General features: G+C 45.0%; 4 protein-coding genes across 6 annotated transcripts in view; 3 read left to right on the top strand and 1 right to left on the bottom strand.

Moving 5' to 3' along the window:
- LOC105282642 (dual 3',5'-cyclic-AMP and -GMP phosphodiesterase 11) overlaps positions 1-5844 on the bottom strand; it is a 28922-nt gene extending 23078 nt beyond the window's left edge. The window contains exon 1 of the mRNA XM_011344784.3: positions 5723-5844. The gene's annotated coding sequence lies outside the window, so the exon portion shown is untranslated. The remainder of the gene's footprint in view (positions 1-5722) is intronic.
- A 78-nt stretch (positions 5845-5922) lies between these two features.
- LOC105282640 (ring canal kelch homolog) lies at positions 5923-9939 on the top strand. 3 transcript variants are annotated; one of them, XM_011344778.3, is made up of 10 exons: positions 5923-6350; positions 6735-7349; positions 7485-7631; positions 7748-8152; positions 8215-8468; positions 8574-8801; positions 8883-9055; positions 9146-9286; positions 9377-9632; positions 9724-9939. In XM_011344778.3, the coding sequence occupies exons 2-10, from the start codon at positions 7276-7278 to the stop codon at positions 9912-9914; spliced, it is 1869 nt and encodes a 622-aa protein (XP_011343080.1). In that variant the 5' UTR covers positions 5923-6350; positions 6735-7275; the 3' UTR covers positions 9915-9939. The 3 variants fall into 3 exon arrangements, with proteins under 3 accessions (XP_011343080.1, XP_026824941.1, XP_026824940.1); XM_026969140.1 differs by having other exon boundaries at positions 6721-7349; XM_026969139.1 differs by having other exon boundaries at positions 6605-7349.
- A 26-nt stretch (positions 9940-9965) lies between these two features.
- On the top strand, positions 9966-14430 carry LOC113561826. Its single transcript, XM_026969141.1, has one exon. It carries the CDS (start codon positions 10005-10007, stop codon positions 11523-11525), a length of 1521 nt encoding a protein of 506 aa, XP_026824942.1. The 5' UTR covers positions 9966-10004; the 3' UTR covers positions 11526-14430.
- A 2194-nt stretch (positions 14431-16624) lies between these two features.
- Positions 16625-23821, top strand: LOC105282648 (protein spaetzle 3). The gene is made up of 7 exons (XM_011344800.3): positions 16625-16937; positions 18433-19402; positions 19714-19951; positions 22403-22527; positions 22682-22951; positions 23073-23198; positions 23343-23821. The coding sequence occupies exons 2-7, from the start codon at positions 18915-18917 to the stop codon at positions 23533-23535; spliced, it is 1440 nt and encodes a 479-aa protein (XP_011343102.1). The 5' UTR covers positions 16625-16937; positions 18433-18914; the 3' UTR covers positions 23536-23821.
- The last annotated feature ends 519 nt before the right edge of the window (positions 23822-24340 follow it).

The raw sequence follows: 24340 nt of genomic DNA, 5'->3' as shown, positions 1-24340 counted from the left end.
GTCCCTTGGCTGCGTTCTCATCGCTCTTCTCTTGTTTCAGCTTGAGCACAAGATCACCGTTGTTGGAATTACAGATGCTTGGTAATAAGAGTCGAGTGGCGGAACGTGGGACATGATGAAAGCAAAATATTTACAGAGCCGATATAGAAAATTCCGTGGCTGCTCTTCGATCATCAGCTGAACTATGTATCCCTACGGGATCTCGCAAAATTCCTGCGAAGTTGCGCATGAATGTGCGCTGCGATGTTAATCGTCGTGCAGTTAAGAAATCATAAGCAGTAAGCGAAGTGAACAATCGCGGTCAAGATTTTAAACTGCCATTTTAAACACTCGAAATCTTGATATTTTGATGATTGGTTGATTCGCTTACTGTTTAATCCTCGCCAAACGGTGTCCATTTGGATCCAGAGCCGGTCAATCCAGTAAAACAGTGATCAGTATGAAGGAAAAGATGCTATTTTCTTATAATTATGGATTATTTAATTTAATAAATTAATAATAAAAATAAAATATCAATAACAAAAATAAATGGAAATTATTTAATTATAGGTATCATTGACAGAACTTGTCTTGGAGTTTAATCGAATTATTCATCATAATGATGAATATTCTTTATGAAAACTTCTTAAATCTTAAAATACCTGTACAAATAGAAGTATTATAGGTCTGAAGTAATTCTCTGCACGGTTGCAAAAATCGTCAATATTGCGAGGATTGAGTTTTATTGTTGATGGTTTCGTATGTTCCACCGGTTTTTGTCTAACAGCGAAATCTGTTTCAATCCAAAGCAAACGCGGCGCCTTGAGCGGTTATTTCGCGTGTTTTTTTAATGATTATCTTTCTCGCAGATGTATTTACAGCGGGGAGGCAAAAAGTTCGGCGCAAAACGCGCATGAAAGAAAACATGAGTGAGAACAAATATTTATTTAGCCATTCCTGCATCCTGCACGCTCTGCCGAGGCAAATTCAAGCGATAATACTATCTTACTTTTAGTGTAAGTTCGGTGCACTCGCTGACTCACCTTAACGTCGAACATTTCAGCCTGTCGCGCGCGCGCGCGCGCTCCATCGCTGATTTTTACGTTCACACTCTGCACGAAACATTTTTGTTGCATACACACTACGGTCTAGGACGATTTTCTATTTCACACAAAATCCTATTTCGCAAAAGGTTTTCGCGTCTGCTTTTAATAATGTTATTTAACATTATATTAATAGATTCTTTGATTAATCAATTTTCTTTCATAAAAATATAACACCCACAATTTCACACGTTATAAGCACTCGCTTGTAATTAAAGAAAAGATGGATTTCTTGCGAAATAATCTTCAAGCAATGGATAAAAAATCCTACATTTGCAGCTAACTCCAAGTTACTTTCATGCGAAGCTCCGATTTAAAGTCTCAAAGTTTAGTTATATAGGGTGAGGCACCTAAAACAGGCCACCTGAATATCTCGGCTGTTATTGGTGATAGAAAAAAATGTGTCGGACCAAACTTGCATGGTTTCGAGGGACACATAATTTGTTCTAAATAGTTTTTTATTAGGTGGACGCGTAGAGGTCATATGAAGGTGAACTTCGTTTTTTTAAATGGTATGATATGTTTTTTTACGTACCATCTAGTAGAGCGTTTGAAGATGCGCACATTGATCTACGGATCAAAATCATTCAAGGTCACTGAAGGCTAAAATTTCTAAATGCTAGAACTTTTTCATTTCTGAATTTACGGTATTTTCAATAGCAGAGAACTCTAGGCAATATAAAAAATAATGATATCATCAACTCAGAACTTCTCGGAAAAGAAAACATTTCTAACGGCTAGAACTTTTTCATTTCTGAGTTTACAGTATTTTTAATAGCAGAGAACTCTAGGCAATATGAAGTAAATTATTTTCCCTTGCAGTTGGCCTTCAGTGACCTTGAATGATTTTGATCCGTAGATCAATGTGCGCATCTTCAAACGCTCTACTAGATGGTACGTAAAAAAACATATCATACCATTTAAAAAAACGAAGTTCACCTTCATATGACCTCTACGCGTCCACCTAATAAAAAACTATTTAGAACAAATTATGTGTCCCTCGAAACCATGCAAGTTTGGTCCGACACATTTTTTTCTATCACCAATAACAGCCGAGATATTCAGGTGGCCTGATTTAGGTGCCTCACCCTGTATAGATGGATGCTAAACATTGAAATGAAAAACAATGATGTAACGATGATAACCTTCATCGAACTTGCAGCTGGTTAAAAAAAGGGAAGATGGCTGCAAAGAATGTCATGAAACAACGTCCGCGCTTTGTGACTTGTCCTTCGAATTAAACAGGCAATCCGCGAGCAAAGAGATCGACGAGTTACTTGTTGTCAATCACCTGAAATCGTTTTCCACAGAGTGGGCACAGAGTCATTACGTATCTCTGTAGCCTCGCGGTCGGTCTTTTATCTCTGTCATAAAAAACGGAAACGCAACGTGAACAAATACGCGATAAAGCTGGCGTTTCGCCTGAGTTATGCCTAGCCGCGGAAGAGTAAACGGTAAAACAATCACACGTATATATACGCGCGCGTATATATGCGCGTATATCTAGTCACTCGCTCCGTGTTATTTCGCGATAAGTTGCCCAAATCTACCTACTTGCCTGGCGGCGGCGGCGGACCGATCGATTTGGTACGTTCCATTTGACTCATCTGTTACTAAAACGTGGCCGGCACGTTGAAACTCGAGCTTTATTTTTCTTTTGTTTTTGTTCGAGAGTTCGGTGCTGCCGCAAATGGTGCACAACTCTTTCATCATAAAGTTTAGATGAGTCGCTCGCTCTTCGAAACTTGCTCCGTGTTTTTAATCCGTTCTCCGCGAAATTTTCTACAAAGAATCCGGCAGATCTCTCCGACTGTCACGCAATAAGAATGCGCGCACGTGTTATTTCTTGTCGGATGTGTGAAGTGAAAATTTCTACACGTTCATGTGATCCTTTCGTAATACCCTGAGAGAGAGATGCTATTTTATATATGTATATACTTCTCAGTATACAGCCAAGAGATAGGGACTTGGTTTACAATCAAGAACTTATCTCATTCATATCTCTCACTCAACTCTTCCACTCTACTTTCCAAATCATATATATCTTCTCGATCCAGTCTAACTTTGGTCCTTACGCATTCTCTATCCTCCATTTCCTATCTATGCATCTCTTATTTATCATGCTGCTGTTTTATATAGTTTTGCATTTTTCTTTCAATTTTATTGCATCTTTGTATATTTTCGTATTTTTATGTATTTTGAATGTAGAGACAAGTTGGGGCTATCAGTTCTCCGCGCGCGTTCTGATTGATAATTATTTCCTGCGATTACCCCTCCTTCCTCCTTTGTTCGCGCAGAACGCTACCCGAAAGTATGCCATGGGCACGAAAACGGTTAGAAAAAAAAGACCGGCCAGGATAATACTTATGACTCGAATGAGCCGCTCGCCGCTTTCTTTTTCACCGAACATGCGCTATCTCGGTCGATTCGAGTGTCAACTTTCTGTTAACCAGTCGTGGCACGTTCGTACACGTATTAGAAATCTCACGGTGGCATCGCCGATCGCGTCGTCCGACTTTCGCGCTCGCGAGGACCACCGGAGCGTAATATACGTCGATTTCATGCGCGAACCTCGCGGAGGTGAGAAACAACCTGCCGAGGCCGCAGATAAAATGGGTAAAGGCGATAATGCTCTCCGTCCAGTACTCGTAGATAAAGCTATCTTCAATTCAAATCGCGAGTGGATGATGGATCCACCACTCGTAACGCGCGCGGGTAACTTCACTTAATTAAACGCGAGCGAGAGGAGGAGGAGACCTTCTCAGCTGTATCACGATCGTGATTCCAATTTTCGTTTTTATGCCAAGAAAATGCTGCGTAATAAGGACGGAAAATGAGTTTCGTACAGATGTGATTCGCCGAAAAATTCGAGACAAAAAAGTAAAATGCAGAAGCGACTTGATCAAAAGTGGCTCCGACTTAAAAGAGTTTTCAACGGAAGCGATTTCGGATTCTCGGCCGTTGAAACTTGAATAAGAGCAGCAATCGTGCGTTCTCAATCTCGCGAGATGCGAGACGCGCGAGGAGGAGAGCTACAGGAGTGAATTGGAATCGACGCTGCAGGCCATTTACCGGCAGGAAATAATCAACCGGATACACAACGTACATCGTACTGTAACCTTGCACTTGTAACAATACTGCGCATCTCGCGCGCGGCGCCTCGCGCATTCCTGCGCGCGTTCGTGTTTCTTCCGCGCAGAGCTGTCGGTACCCGCGGGGTATCCACGATACTTTATCGCGGTATCTCTCCTCATTACTAACACTGTACGCTATCGAATCAAAGCAACTGTCTGTCACGTTTCAGAAAAAAAAGGAAGAAATAAAAAACAAGAAAAAAAAGGAAACCGAAATAAAATAAAATAAAATTATATTCTCTCTCTCTCTTTGCTAATTTATGTATCTCGGCGATATCTGCGAATTCAGGAAACTTTCATGCCCAAAAATGCCTTTTCAAAGCGTATACACGTTGCTTGATGAATTATCTTTTTCTCGAAAGTTATTTTTCTCCTTTCGAAGAACATTGGCATTGAGGAGTAGTGCGATGTATTGTTTCTTAATGCGAAAATTGAATTTTACGCGTACCGGATGTACCGGTTCAAGAAAGCAGGATTCAGCTTTACATGTGAAAGAAACCTTACTGTATATCCACTTCTTCTGTATCCCAGGTATAGATTCGGAGTGGTTGACATATGTCAGATACTGTAGCGCGACACGCAGGGAGTAAAGCGGATGCTTGAAATGCGCTTTCAGCGGCACGAAAAGAATACCGGGATGGCGACTCGGACCGTGCCGCGCCATACCGGAGAAATTAAATAATATGTGTCGTAATCTGCGCGAAGCGACGAGATTGAAGTTGCAGCGTGAACATTCTCGCAACAGTATCGCCGCGCGATTTTTATCGCGCTCAGTAATCTAAACTTCGTGAAGTTTCAGCGACCCGTTATCGCGCTATCGTCGCCCCATTAACAGTTTAACCCGCGCTTCTTTCGGCAAAGTTCTTTCGGTACTCGAGCGCACGACGCATCGGAGCGAAATTGCAAACTGGGTGAAGTTAGCCTCGTATTTTCCGAATCTCGTATTTTTCTCGATTGTGCTGGATTGTACTATGTTTCTGCCAATTTGTGCCAATTTCGATAAAAACAGTTCACAAAGATAAATAAAGAAAAACATACATAAAACATACCGCGATGCAAATATCAAATTTCTGCAAGTAGTGCTTTTTTTACTACGTTAAATAGTAAAAGCACCTGAAGCACCTAAAAATCCTGATAGCCATAGGAGTCGATAGAAATTCATGGGAAGGGGGATTAAAAATTTGATATCTTCGAATTTTCTTTGATTGAAAAATAAAATATAAAATTGAAAGCCTGCGGGGATTAAAAATTTGATATCTTCGAATTTTCTTTGATTGAAAAAGAAAATATAAAATTGAAAGCCTGCGGGGCTAACTTCACGCATGTGAATCGCTCGGTGATCGGATGCGCTTGTGCATCTCATGCCGCTTCGTCGTGATTCTCGTATCGCGGAGTACCGCGATATAAAAAGTTCCGGGACCGCTATAGGCGCCAGTCGTGGTCGCAAAGTCACAGGCCGATATCGTTAACGCGCAACCGCGAGGTTCGCAGTGTGTGCGGACGTACCTTTTCGAGACAAAAACGACGTTGCGGTAGTGGAGGCGAGGTTGTACCTCGTCAGTAGGATTCCGAGCGACTTCCGCGAGCCGGGATGCCAGAATGATTTTCGGTCTCTCTTCTCCCTGGTGCACGTGTGCCGTACGCGAGGTGCGCAAGTTACAATTACACGAGGACACGCCGACACGGCACGGCACGGAACGCACGAATTTCAAGCGTGTCGTCCGCGACTCGGAAAGAAAAGAAGATCGTGGCAAAAAGATAGTGTCGACGCCTGTCGTTGGCGCGTCCTTGGCGCGGCGCGTCGCGTCGTGGCGTGCGCGGCGTGGCGTGACGTGACGCTTCCACCAGCTTCCACGGCAGACTGCCTCCACTTGGACTGCACTGGCTGATAACTGGCACATTGACGATAATACTTTGAAGACCGGCACTCTCTTGTGGGAGTCGCGTTGGCTTAAAAAAAAGTTCGCCGTACGTCAGCGCCATCTCGGCAAACACTGCGGCTGCAGGAAGTCGTGCAGCGTGGATGATAATCGCGCTTGAATACAATTTTCTGAAGATAAATAATGTATCGTGTGACAATAAACATTTATGTGTATATAGTATGTATGTGTACACATACATCTGTGTATTATCGGTAAAATAATTTTATTTGATAGATTAAATCGTATTAAAGTCATTTTAAACATGATTTTACGATATTTGTTAACCAATCAGATAATTGCATTGGTACCTAATACTTCAAACGGTATAATTATTATAAGAATTCACTGTGAACCGGACGTAGAAACTAAAGTAAAATATTTTATATAAGTAAAATATAAAAAATGATTTCCATATCTCATCTGACTATCTGTGACATAGTCAATCATGTTATCTGTTCACATGCAGGAATTTCCTCTCTCGAAGAAATACAAACTCCATTTATTATCATATCTCACTCGACTATGTGTGCGCGTGCGCATAAATTTGAATTATCGATAAATTTCGTCGGTAATGCATTGTAGTTTCCTGAGAACAGGGTTCCGCGCCTAGGCGGCGCAAAATCGTCCCCCACCTTTGGAAGAGTGAGTTTGCATACCCTCTCGTGTATTTCGTGCACGTACGTCAGGTAGTGCAGTACAGTGAGTATGTCGTGTTCTTTGATGCGTGAGTGAGAGAGTAAAAGAGATATAGAAAGGGAAACAAGATTGTTGTGTGTATACATATATATACATCTGACTTGTGCGCGCTGTCAAGAAGAGTCTCCGAAGAGTATCTCGCGAGTGTCACACGCCAGCGATAACTCGTGTCTGATTTCATTTCGGAATCGAGCACGAGCAAAAATTGTGCATATCAAATCGATAACGTGAAATCGTCATCGACGTCGCCGCCGCTCACGGAGTCTCACGGTTGCGAATGCGTAGCGGGATGTCCGTGGGACTCGATGACGCTCCCTAGTCACCGTAAACGGCACCGTGGAGCCTTCTCCGTCGCTCGCGCGATTTGTTAATTTCGTTTTTACTTAGCGTCTGCATATTTCCCTCGAGTGTCAAGTATCAAAGGTTGAGGCCGCCCGAGAGATGGAACAGATAGGACAAAGTCAAGCGTCCAACGCTGCGAACAACATCAACGACGGCTCGGACAACAAGGGCAGGTAAGTGTCTTTTTTCATCGTTTTTAAAAAAAGAGTAAATTCATTAAATCATTCAAGCGTCGATGATGCCTTGTGTGGGAAGTTTTTCACACGTTGCATGACTGCACGTTGCTAAAATTAGTTTGTTTATTCCAGCTGCCTGTTACTTCGCTACGCCAGTCAGAATTCCTTAGACGAGAGCTCACAGAAGCACATTCCTCGTGAGAATGGGAAGGACAAGCCACCGTACAGGAATCATCATCACACCAATCGAGCCTTTGATGTCATCAATGAAATGAGAAAGTAGGTATTGCATCAAAAAAACAGTGTTACAATGTGGCAACATTGTGCAAGTAATATTTGGAATGTAGATTGCGAAAGAAATATTCAGAATGTAAAATAACGCGCTCTTTGTTTAGGAAAAATTTACTCTGCGACGTCATCCTGGTGACAGACAGTGGCATGGAAGTGCCAGCTCACAAGATGGTCCTTGCCGCGTGCAGTCCTTACTTCTACGCGATGTTCACGAGTTTCGAGGAGCGCGATCAGCAGAGGATAACGCTGCAGGGCGTAGACTACTCGGCGTTAGAGCTGTTGGTGGATTACGTTTACTCCGCCGAGGTCCACGTCACGGAGGATAACGTGCAGGTGCTCCTACCCGCCGCGAATCTGTTGCAACTGACGGACGTGCGAGACGCCTGTTGCGATTTCCTGCAGGCTCAACTGCATCCCTCCAATTGTCTCGGTATCAGGGCGTTCGCAGATCTGCACGGATGTCTCGAGTTGTTGGCGCACGCGGATAGCTACATCGAGCAGCATTTCTCGTAAGTCACATCTTGCATTCTGCTCGATGCAGGAGTAATAGTAATCGCATTCTCGATTTCAGGGAAGTAGTTGACGCGGAGGAATTCTTGACGCTCGCGCCAGAGCAAGTGGCCAAGCTTATTTGCAGCGATCGTTTAATGGTACCCTCCGAGGAGAAAGTATTCGAATGCGTTATTTCGTGGGTACATCACGATCTTGAGAAAAGGCAGAACGATCTGGCTCTCTTAATGGAACACGTACGCTTACCTCTGCTCTCGCAAGAATATCTGGTTCAGCGTGTCGAGGAGGAGCCACTTCTCAAGGCAAATCTGCAGTGTAAGTTTGCCTATTTAACTCTTTGAAGCACAGAAATTTTACCACTATTCAAAGAGATGATGCAATGCTAAGGCAGAAGACACGTATATTTTTTGATTCCCGCAGGCAAGGACTTCTTGATCGAAGCGTTGAAGTATCACCTACTGAAAGGCGAGCAAAAGTCGTTATTTAAAACGCCGCGCACCAAACCGAGGCAGCCGAGAGGATTGCCCAAAGTGTTGCTCGTTGTCGGCGGCCAGGCTCCGAAGGCGATCAGGAGCGTCGAGTGCTACGATTTCAAGGAAGAGAGATGGTATCAAGTTTCCGAGCTACCGACGCGACGTTGCAGAGCCGGTAAACAATCGCCAAGTCTTGTGATGAGCGTAAGCAAGGTCGTTTTCTTGTTTCTCGCAAAGTGAACACGCGTTTCTGCAGGACTCTGCGTTCTCGGCGGACGTGTATACGCCGTTGGTGGATTCAATGGGTCTCTGAGGGTACGAACCGTCGATATCTACGACGCCGCGGCGGATCAGTGGTCGCCCTGCCCCGAGATGGAAGCAAGAAGATCGACGCTTGGCGTGGCGGTGCTTGGCAACTGCGTTTACGCTGTACGTTGTTGCAAAATGTGATGAAAAAAAAGTGAAAATTGTGAAAGTTTAGCATCCATTATTTCTGTTTTCTTCCTGCAACCGACGTAGGTTGGCGGCTTCGATGGTTCGACGGGATTAAATTCGGCAGAGGTGTACGATCCGCGGACCCGCGAGTGGAGACCGATAGCTCGGATGTCAACGCGACGCAGTAGCGTAGGAGTCGGCGTTGTCAAGGGATTGCTCTATGCAGTAAGTTTACGTCGAGCATCATTGCCTGGAGACGGCATTGGTATGACGGGATTGGTTTAACGTAAAGAAATCTCGCTGCTTTGCTCTCAGGTTGGCGGCTATGACGGAGAGTCTCGTCAGTGTCTCTCGAGTGTCGAGTGTTACAATCCGGAGAAGGATCAGTGGAAACCCGTGCCCGAGATGTCTGCACGTCGCAGTGGTGCAGGTGTCGGTGTCCTGGACGGCATTTTGTACGCGGTGGGAGGCCACGATGGTCCGCTGGTCCGCAAAAGCGTGGAAGCGTTCAATCCTGAGACGAACCAGTGGACTCCCGTCAGTGATATGGCGCTTTGCCGTCGAAACGCCGGTAGGTCTACCAGTTTTCAGCATATTTATTTTTCTTTTCTTCCGTTACGTCGACTTTGTAAATCTAAAATTAAAAATTCTCTGACGAGCAGGTGTTGTGGCTTTAAATGGACTTTTATACGTGGTTGGCGGAGACGACGGTTCCTCTAGTCTGGCGTCGGTGGAAGTGTACTCCCCGAGGACCGATACCTGGACTACCTTGCCGACCTGCATGGGAGTCGGGCGTAGTTACGCGGGAGTCGCGATCATTGACAAGCCGATGGCGTCCGCGACGACGATGTGAGGTCTACAGTCCGCTGGGCATGCGACGGAACAGAACACGGACCCGGGTACCGAGATATCGGACTCCTTGCGGGAAGCCGGGCCCAGCGGTATGCAAGCACAAAATCGCGGCGCGAGCCACAACTGCCAAGGCCCGCGTTGCGTCTGCCAGAGATACGAGAACGGCGAGCTAGCCGCGGTGATGATGAATCAGGGCAGAAGTAATCAGGAGAGGGAAGACGGCTACCAGAACACCGGTCACGCCTCGCGCGCTTTTCCAAATCGCGCGGGCAACGCGCCGCAGGTCCACCCGAACCTGAATCCCAACTACCAGAATCCGATCGACCTGGTGCGCAATTACAATCGGCGACAGCAACAGCAGGAGCCGGAGGAGAACATTTACGAACGTTTGGACAACGAGGACGACGAGGACGGTGACGAGAACGCGGAGGTACCGCGCAACGAATCGCTCGCGCAGAACAATCAGGGCAATCACGCGGATAATCACGCGTACGAGAGGCTAGGCGAGCGAATATCGTGCAGCAGCAGGATTCACTGTCGCTATTACAAGTATCACGGCTTGAACCAGGTGCCTGCCCCCAGTTTCCTCAACGACGTGGACGGCGCGAGAAATGCGAGCCAGTACGACCAACCGAGGCACATCTACATCGATTATTCCCGACTGAGCGGTAACCTCCACCAGAACTCTCTCAGCAGATTGGGTCGCAACTGCTTCTCGACGGAAAATATCGCGTACGCGTCCACGAGACGGTCCGTTCAACCGCTCGTCTACAACTGCACGTGCCCGTACTGCAGACACGTGGACGCGCGATACATCTGTCACCACTGTCATAATCTGCACAACAGGCTGCGGCAGTACCAGGACGCCGGCAACTCCAGGCATTACGTGTATCAGGTTGCGAGGAACTGTCGGTGTCCCTTCTGCCGCGGCGAATTCCCGTACACGAAGCTGCCCGCGAGCGCTCTCCGCGCCGCCGAATTGTTCAAGATGGAGTGTTGCCACTGTAGAAACCCCGGCAGTTGCACTTGCCGCGGTAAGATACCGCTCGACTCCAACTCCGCGATCTACTTTGGCAGGTATCTCGATTGGATCAATCGCACCGGGCAGTCTGTCAACAATCCTCTCTACGCGATGATTCACGTCGGCAGGATGGATCGCGCTTCCCTACCCGGTCACGGGAATGCCGGAATGTCCAATGGCGGAAGCCAGCCGAACGCCGCTGATCCAGGTCCATCAACGTCCAATGGTGTATCCAGCGCGAGATTCAACGACTCGAACGCGTCTTCAATACTGCGTTCGATATTTGCCCCTGGCTCTTCCGCATCGAACGCTTCTATCTGCCCCGTGAACCGTTACGTGGAGCGCCAGCACACCTGCGACGACTCTTGTATTCGCAGTCAGAGCGGTAGCCTAGCCGGGATATGCCAGCTTCTCGGCAGATGCGAGAGAACCGAGTGCAATCACGGAAGGCTCTCCGTACACTGGTGGTTCGTGAACAAATGGCTTCCCATGTGGAATTCCCACAACCTCGACAGAAATTCCGCGGACGGCGCGCCGTGCGTGGACGAGGTGTCGCGGGAGCAGCGCGAGAGCGACAGCGACGATTCGTAAATCGAAGAATCTGTTGATTAACGGAGTGCTTGTTGCACGTTTCAAGCATTTCTGTTTCCTTTTCCGCTGATTTTCTCCGTTTCGATTCGATTACGGTTCATTGACTCGCTGCTAGCGCGAATAATTGAAGCAACATTTTCAAGCTCGCCCGCATGCAAACGGAGATATTTTAACGATATAATGATAACTTTAAGTATACGCCATGACAATAAATTCAAATATCGCGTCCTCGAAACGTTCAGGGGATTTCAACAACGGGGAAAAGGTTGTTTTCGGTTGAAGCGATAATAATTTAAGGGATTATTTTTAGACTTGACTTGACATACGTCTTGCCCGAACTGTTATAGATCTGCTCTACGTTGACACTTTACGAGTACACGAATCTATAGATTTACGCTGTTGCTGCGATGTGCAATGCGACGTGTGCTTATCGAGTTTTCGAGATGACACACGTAGCGTAAATTGAGAACAAATATCTTATAATATACACCTTCACAAATATTAAATGACAATTGTTTGGGTCTCGATTAATGTTAGTGAATATATTTAAAAATGGTAGAATTGTAAAAAAAACCTTAGATTTCCATTCGTCGATAAGTTCAATTAAGTTCAATTTACGTCGACGTGTTTTAGCTGTGATATAAATTAGAGATTGTTTAATTAATTGTAAAGTAGTCTTGTTTAATGGTCGTGTTGTCGCAATATTAGGTTGCTTGTGTTGCATATAAGCGAGTTCCATGTAAAACTGAAGCGGAACAAGCGTAGTCCGTGCACTTTCAAGGGAATGATGAAAGCATAAGACAAAGAAAAGTATATAAAAAAAATATACAGAGTACATATGCGACGCAAACAAACCTCTTATACTTAATATATTTAATATTACCTTATGTTTAATACATTTCGTAGACTTTTTACGTAGCGGACAAATACTTGTGTCGTTTTTTGTTAACATAATATACACGTATAATATAAGTGTTATCTCTTGCGATATATTTTTCGGCATCCATTTGTTAACGTAGTCAGTATTAAATTAATTTATAACGACTCACTTGGATTGTATTTAACTCTTGGCGAGCGTTGATGCCGTCACCAGTACTCCGCAGCATTGTAAGAGTGCTCTCCTATAAAAGTAAAACGCTTGTCGCGTTACCGATCGAATTTGTTGATCGATCAGCAATGACGATATTGCGCAACGTGTGACGCGAATGCTCACATTCTGTATTATATCCGCGTGCCTGTGCGTATAATACAGCTGCTAACGCTTTCGAGCGAGGTATATCCTGAGGATGAGGACACTCCTGACAATTTTATATGTATAACGCTTGAACATTCTCGCTTTTGGAAACTCGAACAATGTTTGACACACGTGATCCCTGCAACTCGAACACGTTCGCGTGACATACATTTAGCGTAATTACGTAAACGCTATTGAAAAAAAATAGAGTGGATCTCTTCCGTCGTGTCTGTAAAGCGTAATCGAGCTTATCGGTTGCCGGACGAGTGATCGATGAGCGAAATGAGTGATCTATCAGCGACCGTGAACCGGTCGTGCCGCTCGCGCGCATTCGACGCATTATTGACGCTGATACGAGCGATTTTTACGGAATTATCGGTTGAATTCATGCGTTGGATTAGCGTTCGCTCGCTCAGGCTCTCGAATAAATTTGCGTTTGATTGTGTAAACACTGCGTGAATTTTCCGTGCGCTGCCAGCCGGCATCTAAGGTAGACTATGTGTTGCAAGAGCTAACGTGTCAACGCTATTCATTATGGCTTCAAGTCAATGGCGTGCAGGGCATTGTATACCGTAGCAGGACTTTTATTCACGCCCCCGCGAGCGCCAAGGCCAACCGCTATCACTTCGATGTTACAACGGGCCTAGCGCTAATTTAGCGTTCGACCGACCAGTATTGCGACTGATTCACATATCCGCAATGTTATAGGATGCACGGCGTGTTCGCGGGTTTTACAATCCTTTGCGGATAAATTCCCGAAGAGAGAAAAAGAACAGGGAAAAACGCAGACAGGGGATCACCGGATCTCGAAGGAAACCGCATCCGTTGATACCAAGTTCACGCTGGTGGATCGTGACTCGACCTGAGGGGCATTAGTTAATATCCTGATGCGAGCGACAAAGGAGGAATTGCAGAACCGTCTAATTGGAACGATCTAAAATCGACGTGAGGGAAAACAGTGCGCTCGTTGCGTAAGTGTCGTTGACGTATTATGATCGATAGCCGGAACGACACTCCAAGTATGTGGGCGTTGGCACCTTACGCGACTTGTCGCCCTCGAATTCCGTCTCGGTTCTCCCGCTCGCATTTAAGTCCCTTGACGGAAATAGAATGACGCGGTTCTTTTTCCTCCCTTTTTCTTTTTTTTTAACAATAATTCAGTTCGCGGACGCGTTTCCGCAAGAGGATGCCGCTCCTCCGAGAGGAGGTCGGCGCGATTCGCTACTGGGCTTCGTCGCTGGAGAACTGAACGGCTACTTGCGCGACGATAACGAATTTATTACGACCGTTACGCGTGCATAATCATGCGTGAATCATGGAATTGTCACGCGAAAGTGCCCCGTGAATTGCGAAACTGCCGGCCACGTATCAGCGTACGCGTCACGTGCTCGGACCATTTTTTCCTTCTTTCCTTCAACGCGCTCCTGGTTCCGGCTGGATTTACTGTACGACATATCGCTTACTTAATTCTAGAGGGATAGGATACGAGTGTGGCATTACAGAAGCCGAGTACGATCATATATTTAGGATGTAATGTAATCTTAGTATCTCTTTACGGCGACGCGCCTGCGTACACCTCAAAATATCGCTCGCTGGGAAAGTACTTTTGGAAAATTTTCTATCTTCCTGCGTACCGAGACGATCACTGAGAAATAAATGATGTAACTTCAACCTTCCGCTTTTCTCTGACGGTTACACTTCGATCTTATCGAGATTTAATACTCGAGCTCTCGAATTTCCATTATATCAACAAATTAGGAAAGCTTTCGAAATTATTGATCTAGAAGAGAAATAAGAAGATTGCGGATATTATATCAAATTAAAACTGTGTATTATTTTAATGTAACGGTGAAAACATTTTGGAATTAAAAATCTTTTATATCTCCTGTGAAAAATAACATTTTGTGTTCATCACTGCAAAGATTTTCTTGAATTAATATCGGGATTAATTTTGAAAATTAGCCGATTTGCACGCCGAAAGTAGACAGTGTATGGCATGCTCAATCTCTCTCATGGAGGCTTCCTTCTCTCAAGGGTAAGGAAAGGTGTCTTACTAGCGTTTACACTAGCGTGGTCCATTGTTGGTTGCACAACAATGAACTCTAACGAGGGTAAGCGTATCACGGGCCTATGCACGCCAGGTATTCGGTTCCCTTTCAGTCCTTTTTTTATCTTGTACAATCTTTATACGACATATATGTGTCATTAATATCGTCTTGCGATCTTATGTTCGCTTATTCCTCGAGCACGCTCGGTACAAGTGTTCCGAAGCAAATTCCTCGTACAGAATTGATCGCACACGAACGCGAAAAATCAGCCAAATATTGAAATTATGAGCTCATTTATATTTTTATCATTTAATAAATTAATTTATATTTTTATCATTTAATAATCATGTGTGTGGCTTCTGAACGGAAATGGATTTCCATTTCTTATATAAAACTATTTTTTCCAAGTCGTAACAAATTTACGAATGCAAAAACTTCAGATAAAAATCAACAGTGCATGGCTTTTTCTATTGATAAAATCACTTAAGGATAAGTTTGGAACGAGTCAACTATTGCTCCATTGACGTTCCGCAAATAACGTAATGATTATCTTCGACGATGTATGATTAAGATTATTCTTATGTAATTGCACACAGGCATATAGATAAATAGACGAACAGCAGGAAAGCATCAGTTGCATGATTTAAAATAGAATCAAACGCAAAAGAGTGGCGTAGAATCGGTATGATGCACGGCCTCGCATCGAGCATCTTAGACGTTAGAGCGAGAACAATCTTTTCTATTTGGGTTTTCTACGCTTATTTGCATTTATTGCACCGCGTGATGCATATAATCTCGCGTTTTACCAGGAAATGTTGGATCGTGGATTTGCCCCGGAAGCGAGCATGACTTGTACCGACTCGTATTTATATTTGGATCTTACGTCCGTCTGTTAATTGAATTTCATCTCCATGTATGTCACTCTGTTTGCTTCCTAAATAGAAACTCTCGGGCCTTGAGAGAGGAAGAAAAATGACAACAGAAAGTATAATCCTTTGGAACTGGAAAAATATGTTAAATTTAAAGCAATTGTTACTCGAAGAATATCATATACTACTCCTCTATCCATCTTCTTGCTGATAGACGTACTCCTTTCTAGAGCTCTCTGCTTGTCCTTCTCTTCAAACGCTCTATCTTACTCTGTCATCTTCTATTCCAATCCTCGTGAAGCGACCCAGTCCATCAAGAAGAATCTTTAGAGAAAGGACTTACTCGTCTTCCCCGAAAATTTCCACATCTCTTTGACAACAATCCTTCGACCGCGGAATATCATACATGCAAAACGAATAAACTCAGCTGCAACTGGGAGGAAACTGTAACACACACAAAGTAACATCAGCATAAAGTCCCAAGTCGCTAAATTGCTCCAAGACCTCTCTGATCTAGTTCGTCGTCAAGAAACGAATGTGCAGGCGAATAAAAGCTAGGATAACCAGCGCTTGAAAACCGATGCTGTGAGTTAGGCCCAGTTCCACAACTTACCTTAACAGGAGTTTAATTCGTTAACGGAGAATTCATACTATCTGTTGGATTGAATGTCATAGATCAGATATCGGACAAGTATTAATTCTTCAGTAACGAGTTAAACTCTGGTTGAAATAAGTTGTGGAACTGGGCCTAACTCCTGGATAACGACGACGACGACGACGACGACAATAAGTCAAAGGTACGATCGAAATTGAAGGTAGGGAGCATAGAGGAGCAACTCGTCGAGAAGGGAGAGATACGTGCCCGTATAGCGTAAAAGTAAAAGAACCGCGGCAGGCGGCCGCGCTACACACAATCGAGGGACACTTCTCTTTATTCCCGTTCTGGTACAGCTGGTTAAAAGCCGTCTCCTCCTTCAGTCGTCGTTTACCAACGACCCGCACCGCACACCCGGCACGGCACGTCCTCGTCGTCATCCTCCGCACCGCTCGGGATCGCTCTGTGCGTGTGCGCGCGTGTTCCTTTTTAACTTGCCGATTGTCCCGATCCCGATCACGACGGACCGGTGATCTCCTCGAGGTGAAAGTGAAGCGCGAATTGAACCTTAACCCGCTCTGGAATCGGCTCGTCCCCGCTCGCGGGTTCGACTTGCATGGGCTGCACTCTCTGAGAGCGGCGGGAGGCGCCGCGCGGCAACGTGAGGTAAGATTATGCTAAATTATCGCGCGCGAGAATTGCAGGCAATTCGCTCGCCGCCGTTTCTAGCGCATCGCGATTTAATTGCATGAATCGAGTGATGCCATCGCGCGTCATTACCGAGGAAGAATTCGAGAGATTCTTCCGCCGATCGCTGAAGAGAGGCGCCCGTGCACAGAGCGTGCGAGAGGAGCACCGTGTATCTGTGCACGTGGTGGACCGAATTTGCGATTGTTTAAGCGATTTGATATTTCAATTGAAGGAAAGAAATATCATTAAAATTATCTTGAGCCCACCACACGTGAGTCATCAGTTTGCCAGTCTCGATTCACACTCTTTCTCTAATATCGCTGAATTAAATTTAACTCTTCGCATGCTTAAAGAATCGACATCATAACCGAGTGATCAGAAAACGGAATTCGTCATGAAATCCTCGGAGGGACCTTCCCCGCCTTGGTCTCCGGGTATATTTCGTAAAAAATAGAGAGTGCCTCGACGAAATGGCAGGTAGGATAGTCCTGCTTTTACCTTTAGTGAAAACACGTTTTGCATATTCAACTGGAAACAGTAATCCAGTGGGCGAAAGTGACGAGCGGCCGAACTCGTTCGACTTTCCAAATAAATTTCGTCGGCATCGCGCGCGCGCGCTCGCGTTGGCGTAACAATCGTCGCTACCTTCTTCGACGTTTCAGTTTCGATTTCAATTCGACTGCAATTTCTTTTTAACATCAATTTCGACTTGCCCTCCAGGCCGACGGGAAGACGAGGAAAAAGGAAGCGACAAAGTGCGCGGAAACCGCTGAAACCAGCAGGCTTCGCGGATTCGCATCATAGTCGCAATGCGAATCCGATTTCCGATTTTCGAATAGCCATCTCGATTTTTCTGCCCTGCAGAAAAATTTGATGGTAATCCACGACACGTTTGCAGTCGCTAGACTATTTCTGATCAGTCAAACGGTCGTACGGGAGTTCAACATTCTCGTACGTGATCTGTCCAGGCAGCGTAATCTGTTTAAGAGATGGTTTCTTCGGTCGGTTGGTTCCGCTGGTGAACGTGCCTGCCGACCCTTTCAGAAATTTCGATTTATGCGACTGCCTTTTACGCATCGTTTACACGTATTAAACGCACGTATCTCGCCACTTGATCCGGGACGCGGAGCACTTTCTACGCGCGGATGGATGACTCAACGAATAAGAGTTCGTTATTCTCCCTTCGCGCAGGTAATATACGCGAAAACGTGATCCGGGCTGACCATGAAACTCTTTCTTTTGAAGGAATTAATACCTAGCAGATCAGCCGCGGCAGTTAAATTTGCCATTTCACTTTGTTTATTATTCCCAAGGCAAAGATCTCTTAAATCGACAAATTGGCGACTGAAAGGATAGTAATAAACTTTTATTGTTATCGCCCAAGGTCTGTTGGCGTCAGTAAAGGTAACACATTCTCTGTAAATCATGCTTTTATCGACGTAATGCAGTATCATAATCCTCAATGTTTCAGTCCAATCTCACTGTCGTCATCAGCGAGAGAAAGACAGGAGCGAGAAGAAAACGGTGAGCCTTATCAGTGCGATCACTGTTAACTCCTTCGCCACGTCACCGGTCGTTCCAGGCAGTCCGTTTCCGCGATTAATCATGCGGCTGCATCAGCGTCGATGAGCGAGAAGAGCCGGCTGGCTAAACAGACGCAGAGCAATTTGGAAACGGCGAACGATCACATCGCGACCAGGAAGCGGAACCGTTTGACATGATTGCGACAAAAGGGAGTGCCCCTACAGTCTTTCCAGTTGCCTCGTAGCGTGTCCTTGAAGCTCGCGAGAGTCGCCTGCGACTCGATCATGATCCCTGCGACGAGGAAGCGAGTCTGTCCTACGCCGAGTCAAGTCAGCAGCCGCCCAAGTTGATCCCAATCTGCGATCGCTCGACAATCGTTCGCGCGGTTCCGCTCGAAACGGAGAACTTAGATTCTGAACTATCCGCGAAATGTCGTTGGTGAATTTTAGCTTGCCCTATCAGTCGGCGACGATGGCGCCGTTCCTTTATACGGGGCCGACCGGGGGGCACACGACCCCCGGCAGCAATCTTCGCTTGAATGCCGTGCTACCATCAGGCACTGTACCGGGTTACAACGAGCCGGAGGCTTTTCGTAACGAACCCTACGTGCCGCCGATGAAGTACCAGCATCAGCATCAGCAACGGCGTCAGGCCGCGCAGCGGAGGAGTCAAGAGGTTTACACGGAGCACACGTCCTTCTCCTCGACCCAGGACACTCGTTACGCCGTGTACAATCAGGATTTTCGAAGAATACAGCCGAGGCAACAGCAGCAACAGCTTCAGCAGCAGCAACAGCAGATGAGACCACCGCCTCCTTCCTCTTCGCCGTTCCAGCAGCAATCGCATCAGACGCGCTCACCTGAGCCGGTCAAATCTCGGACGGAGGATCAGGAAAATTATCCGGAAAGACCTACCAGGTAAATGGATCTCCCTCTTTCCCCCCTTTCTCTCACTTTTGCCCTTTCTATTTTCGCCTTACAGCCGAATAATCTTTTATATTTTATTCACTTGAACGGCATTTACATGTATTAATGATAAAATGTCAGGCAATTTACGATTAGATTTCTTTAATTTCTTTTATTGCATTTAAATCAAATTTTGCGATAAGTTTACGTAGTTTTCCGCATCGCGCTCCAAGCTCAGACAGATTCCAAAGATAAAATTTTATATTTTTGCATATAAAATGGACACACCCATTTTCTTAACGCGCTGTTTAATTTGCTTGAAGTTACACAAGAGTCAATAGTGGGAGCTCTGTCGCTCCGGGTACCAAAACCTCGGTCCATGCCGTGTTGGACTATGACGATGATTTCGACGATTATTACGACGACGAGGATCAGGAAATACCAACGAACACGCACGTCACCCCCATCCAGGGTCCAATTTTTCTGAAAAATGGTTCTGTTCCTGTGGTGCCGCTGTACTCGTATCCTCAGATAAATAATGGGACATTCGTACAGATACCGGTAAGTTTCTTCACTCATTTCTCTTCTTCCTTTATTTTTTCTCTAATTAAAATGTGATAACCGCATGACGATAAGATCATCAGATGCAAAATACTTCACATGAATTACTTGGCAAAAAGGTACAAGTGTCGACGCGAAGTAAGTTCAAGTGAGAAAAGTCATCGTTCCCGAGTCACGACGGTACGAAAGGTGATCAACAAATGCGACCGTGGCTGACAGGAACTTTCAAAGTCTATAGCAACGCGTGACATTTCCCCGCAACACCCATGACCCCGAGTATCTTCGCTAGGATCTGCAAATGTACGATCGGGTAGATGCATGCGCCAATTACACCCGTCTCGGCCGTCTCAGCGTGAGTCCCTTTTACCTCTCTCGAGTTCTCCATCTTCGTCCGATGCATCCAATCATTGCCGACTGACTCCACGCCGTCAGTCGGAGAGCCGCGCGAGGTCGTGGAGGAATTCACACTTGAGGTCAATCATCGTACTGACATTGAGATCGCCTCAATTGTATCAAGTATCACCGGCGCAGTCCAGCATTTCGCGACTGAAAAGCGAACGATAATGCACGAAAAAGATTAAAGGTCAAGAGGTCAACGGTAGGATGCTCGAAGGGATCGTGATCAATTTTATTCTCGTCATTCAGGAAGAAAGCTAATTGCGTATATTTCTGGCCGAAACCTTTACGGTACGATTACCAGAACGAATTGTTGCGACGGCAATCCGGTTTTTCTGGTCCGATCTGAAGGGAATCAATCTCGATTCTTCACGACATCGCAAATAGTCTTTTATGGACAAATTACGAGATATTTTATATCTTTCGTTTTCGCGCAGCGTGTCATGATTGTATCACGATTTCTCCTCGCTAATCTGCTTCCACTTACGTATCTCCTCTTCCACAATCTTTGTCATAATAATTGATTGGTAATTGATCGATGATTCAATCAATTACTCGTTTGAAATGATGTATTCAGATTATAAATGCTAGACAATCTTTATCGAAAACTAATTTGCATAAATTGCTTCTTACGTCTGCTCAAAGTAACATTGTCAACGTCTGCAACGTCACGTTGCTTGCAGAGACTCCGATTTTTTTTATATCACCAATCTTTCATTCTACCACGATCACTGTCTCGTTTTGTGAAGAAAGTCAAGGAGAAACGTCTGTGACCTTCGTTTTTCATTTTAACCGTCTCGCACAACTCTCGCATCGTTCTCATAAGACCTGTGTAACGTAACGTAATGCAGGAGTGCCTCCGCTCTTTAGCAGATACCTTTTTCTGCAAGAGGCCAGGAGATTTCTATGGATATTTAAACACGAACGCAAACACGATGGCGGCGCGTGTACGAATCATCCGTGAAATGATCAATCAAGCCAAGTAGCCGGGTCAGGATCACCGACGATCGAGTCAGGCAGAATGTGCCACTTTACGACTCTTCCGTCAGCAGAGATGCGACAATGAAGCCAATTTTGGCTCTCTCAAGATATTCCGCACTCGCGCGTAAATCATTCGCAAGCTGCGAACGAATGTCCTTATTAGTGAGATGTTCGCGGGGGACGATCTTACTAAAAGCCCGCCGTGGACCACCAAAATTTGATTCTTACGACATGCGACCTCGTCACGCGTGCCTACACGCGTCGACCTATCGCAGGCCCGACAGAGTTTCATATACGATCGTTATCTTTATTATATCCGAGTGGCGTGCCTCCTTAACATTCTCTCAAGCTATTCTTAGCTTGTCCTTTATCGCCCGCGGTATCTAGCGACGGCATTATCCGAAATCTTTCACTTCTCGCGTTACTCTCTCTCTCTCTTCCACCGTTGCAACAGCAGCAGCAGCAATGGCTGTCTTAGCTGTCTTGCCCTGGTTTCGGTTTGTTCTCTTTCCATCGCGAGGGCAACGATAGCAAAAGGAAGAACTCAGATGTTCAGATCTCACTCACGTATAGATAGTAATTGATTCAGCGCGTGCTCACGCTACACGCGATGATTCATTTCTTGTGGGCAATGCACCGCGCGCGGCGCAACCATCATCAGAATTCTCCCATATCATGAATGACGCCTACTGCCCGCTGTGACTGGAAGCTGAATGGAAGTACGAGTGTAGGAAGACGATCTTTAATTAACCAGTATCGACTTCCGGTACAAATGAACACGTGGATGAAAAATCTTTGTCAGCACAGCATATTCTGTGTATAGAAACTTTCGCCAACTTTTGCTCGGAGAAGAACAATAGTAAGAAGAATAATAGAAAGAATTAAGAACATGAAATTCTTAATTATTAGCCGGAATTAGCCAGAACTAGTTTTGCTGAATGCACAAATTATCTCGCCCTCGTAATAGATAGGTTCTTGTTTTCTCGTCAAAAAGTTAAGTACTCGAATTTTGCGTTACAGATGGCCAGTTAAATTATGTTGAAAAATTAATGTAATGAATGCATTGATCCGTAGATACTCTGGACTGCACTTTCAGTAGCATTGGGTGTCGAGTTGAGAGGAGACTTGGTACGAGGTGCACCGTGCATCAAAAAATATCATCAGCTGTTCTGTCCAACCGCTGGAAATACATATCCAATGTGAGTATATATATTTACAGTCTTACTTGTTATTTTCGAACACAAGCAGCTGTCGCATCAATTATAGAGATCACTCATCGCTTACGTTTACGTAACTACAAAATTATGCACTAAAGACATGTGGCCCGCAGTCTAATGAGACCAATCGTTTTAGAGAGCGAATAGAACGTTTCATCGACGAAAATAAGGCGCTGATGAAGAGGATGTACGGTGACTTCGAAATGACTCCGGGATACGGCTCGAGTGAACCAGGGCATCGCACCAGGACGCGCAGAAAAAGTAGAGACACGCGGAAACACGATTTGCCGGACGGTGGATCCAGAAGAGACGCGGACGAGTTGCATGTAGAGGGCGAGGAATACTTCGTCAACAATAGAAACACCAGGCAATCGTTTGGAAAGAACCGCAGCTCAGAGAGCGGCAGGTGAGAGGATTGTAGATCGCTGAGGAAGAATCGCTTATAAATCGATCAGAGGAGCCGCGTCATGACCGATCACAAGATGAAATAGCAAAAAGAGATATAACATATATGATAATGATTGCAGAATCGATGCGTGCGAATCAAAGGTTGAGATCGTGACTCCGTATTGGGCAAGTAACAGCGCTGGGAAAATTCGCGCGATCGTGAACACTCAACATTTCGAGCAGGCAATACATCAGGAAGTGTGCTCGTGAGTAACACAGCACTTGATGCAGTAAGCTGCACAAGATTAACTTCTTCTACATTATCGTTACGCTCAGGTCGATTATAAATAACCGATGAATTAATTATACGATATGATTTATGAATGTTGCATGGCTTGCGTTCTGCGCAGAAAAACGCAGACCAACCGGTGCAGCGGAGATTGCGGATGCGAGCAGAAGTACAAGTGGCACCGGCTGCTCGCGTACGATCCAGACAACGACTGCAAAGGCATATTTATGGACTGGTTCCTGTTCCCTTCCTGTTGCGTTTGCAGATGCGATCCGATCAATAGCAAATTCTCTTCGACGAGCGGCCGAAACTGATGTAGCGCAGATTTACGCGCGAAGGAACGTGCCATTCAGACTGTGACGAATCGCACCGTTTATATTTACTCAGATCGGACGAGAAACAGTTTTACATATAGTGCGTAGCGTAAAGTTCTCTCGTGATTTAGATTTTATTTATAAGTAGAAAATGAAATGTGTGTTACCATTTTTATATAGATCTTTCCTCTGGAAATTGCTACAGCTAATGTGTAATAAAGTATCATGTTCAGACGGCATTCAGTCCACAAATAAATGGCAGTGCGTCTCAGGCATCCCTGAATGTGCCCACGTTTATTTTATTTTCTGTGAATATACATTCCGTGCTACTTTAATTAATTACAATACATGATTACGCAAACGAACCGGAGAAATTCTAAGTATCTTGGGGACTTACCGCACCACGGTGCAATTTCCGTAAAATTACTTAATTTTTACAGATTTATACGCAGTACGCAACGTTCGTACTTTAATTAAGACAATCTTCCGTCTAAGCAATACATGCAGAAGTTTATAAATATGATAAATATAATCAAAAAGAAAAGAATATCTTTAAGATGAGAGATTGTCGAATTAATGTTGGCACGGCCAGTTCTTTGAGAACGTACTTATTTATTATCTTAAACGCTGGACGGATGTCTGATAAGCTTTCATCTACTTTCGTTTTTGTTCTTAGGAATCTAAAACGTATTCTCATAATAAGGAAAGAAAAATACATAAGAATTGTTGAGAGAAAGCGCTCGTGTCAAGACGAGCTTAACGTAATACATCTACTTAGAACAACACAAGATTAATCCAATGAAGA

The sequence above is a fragment of the Ooceraea biroi genome, chromosome 4 (genome assembly GCF_003672135.1).
Source record: "Ooceraea biroi isolate clonal line C1 chromosome 4, Obir_v5.4, whole genome shotgun sequence".
Lineage (NCBI taxonomy): Eukaryota > Metazoa > Arthropoda > Insecta > Hymenoptera > Formicidae > Ooceraea > Ooceraea biroi.
Note: the sequence above shows the minus strand (reverse complement) of the source record. Positions and strands in the feature narration are given on the sequence as shown.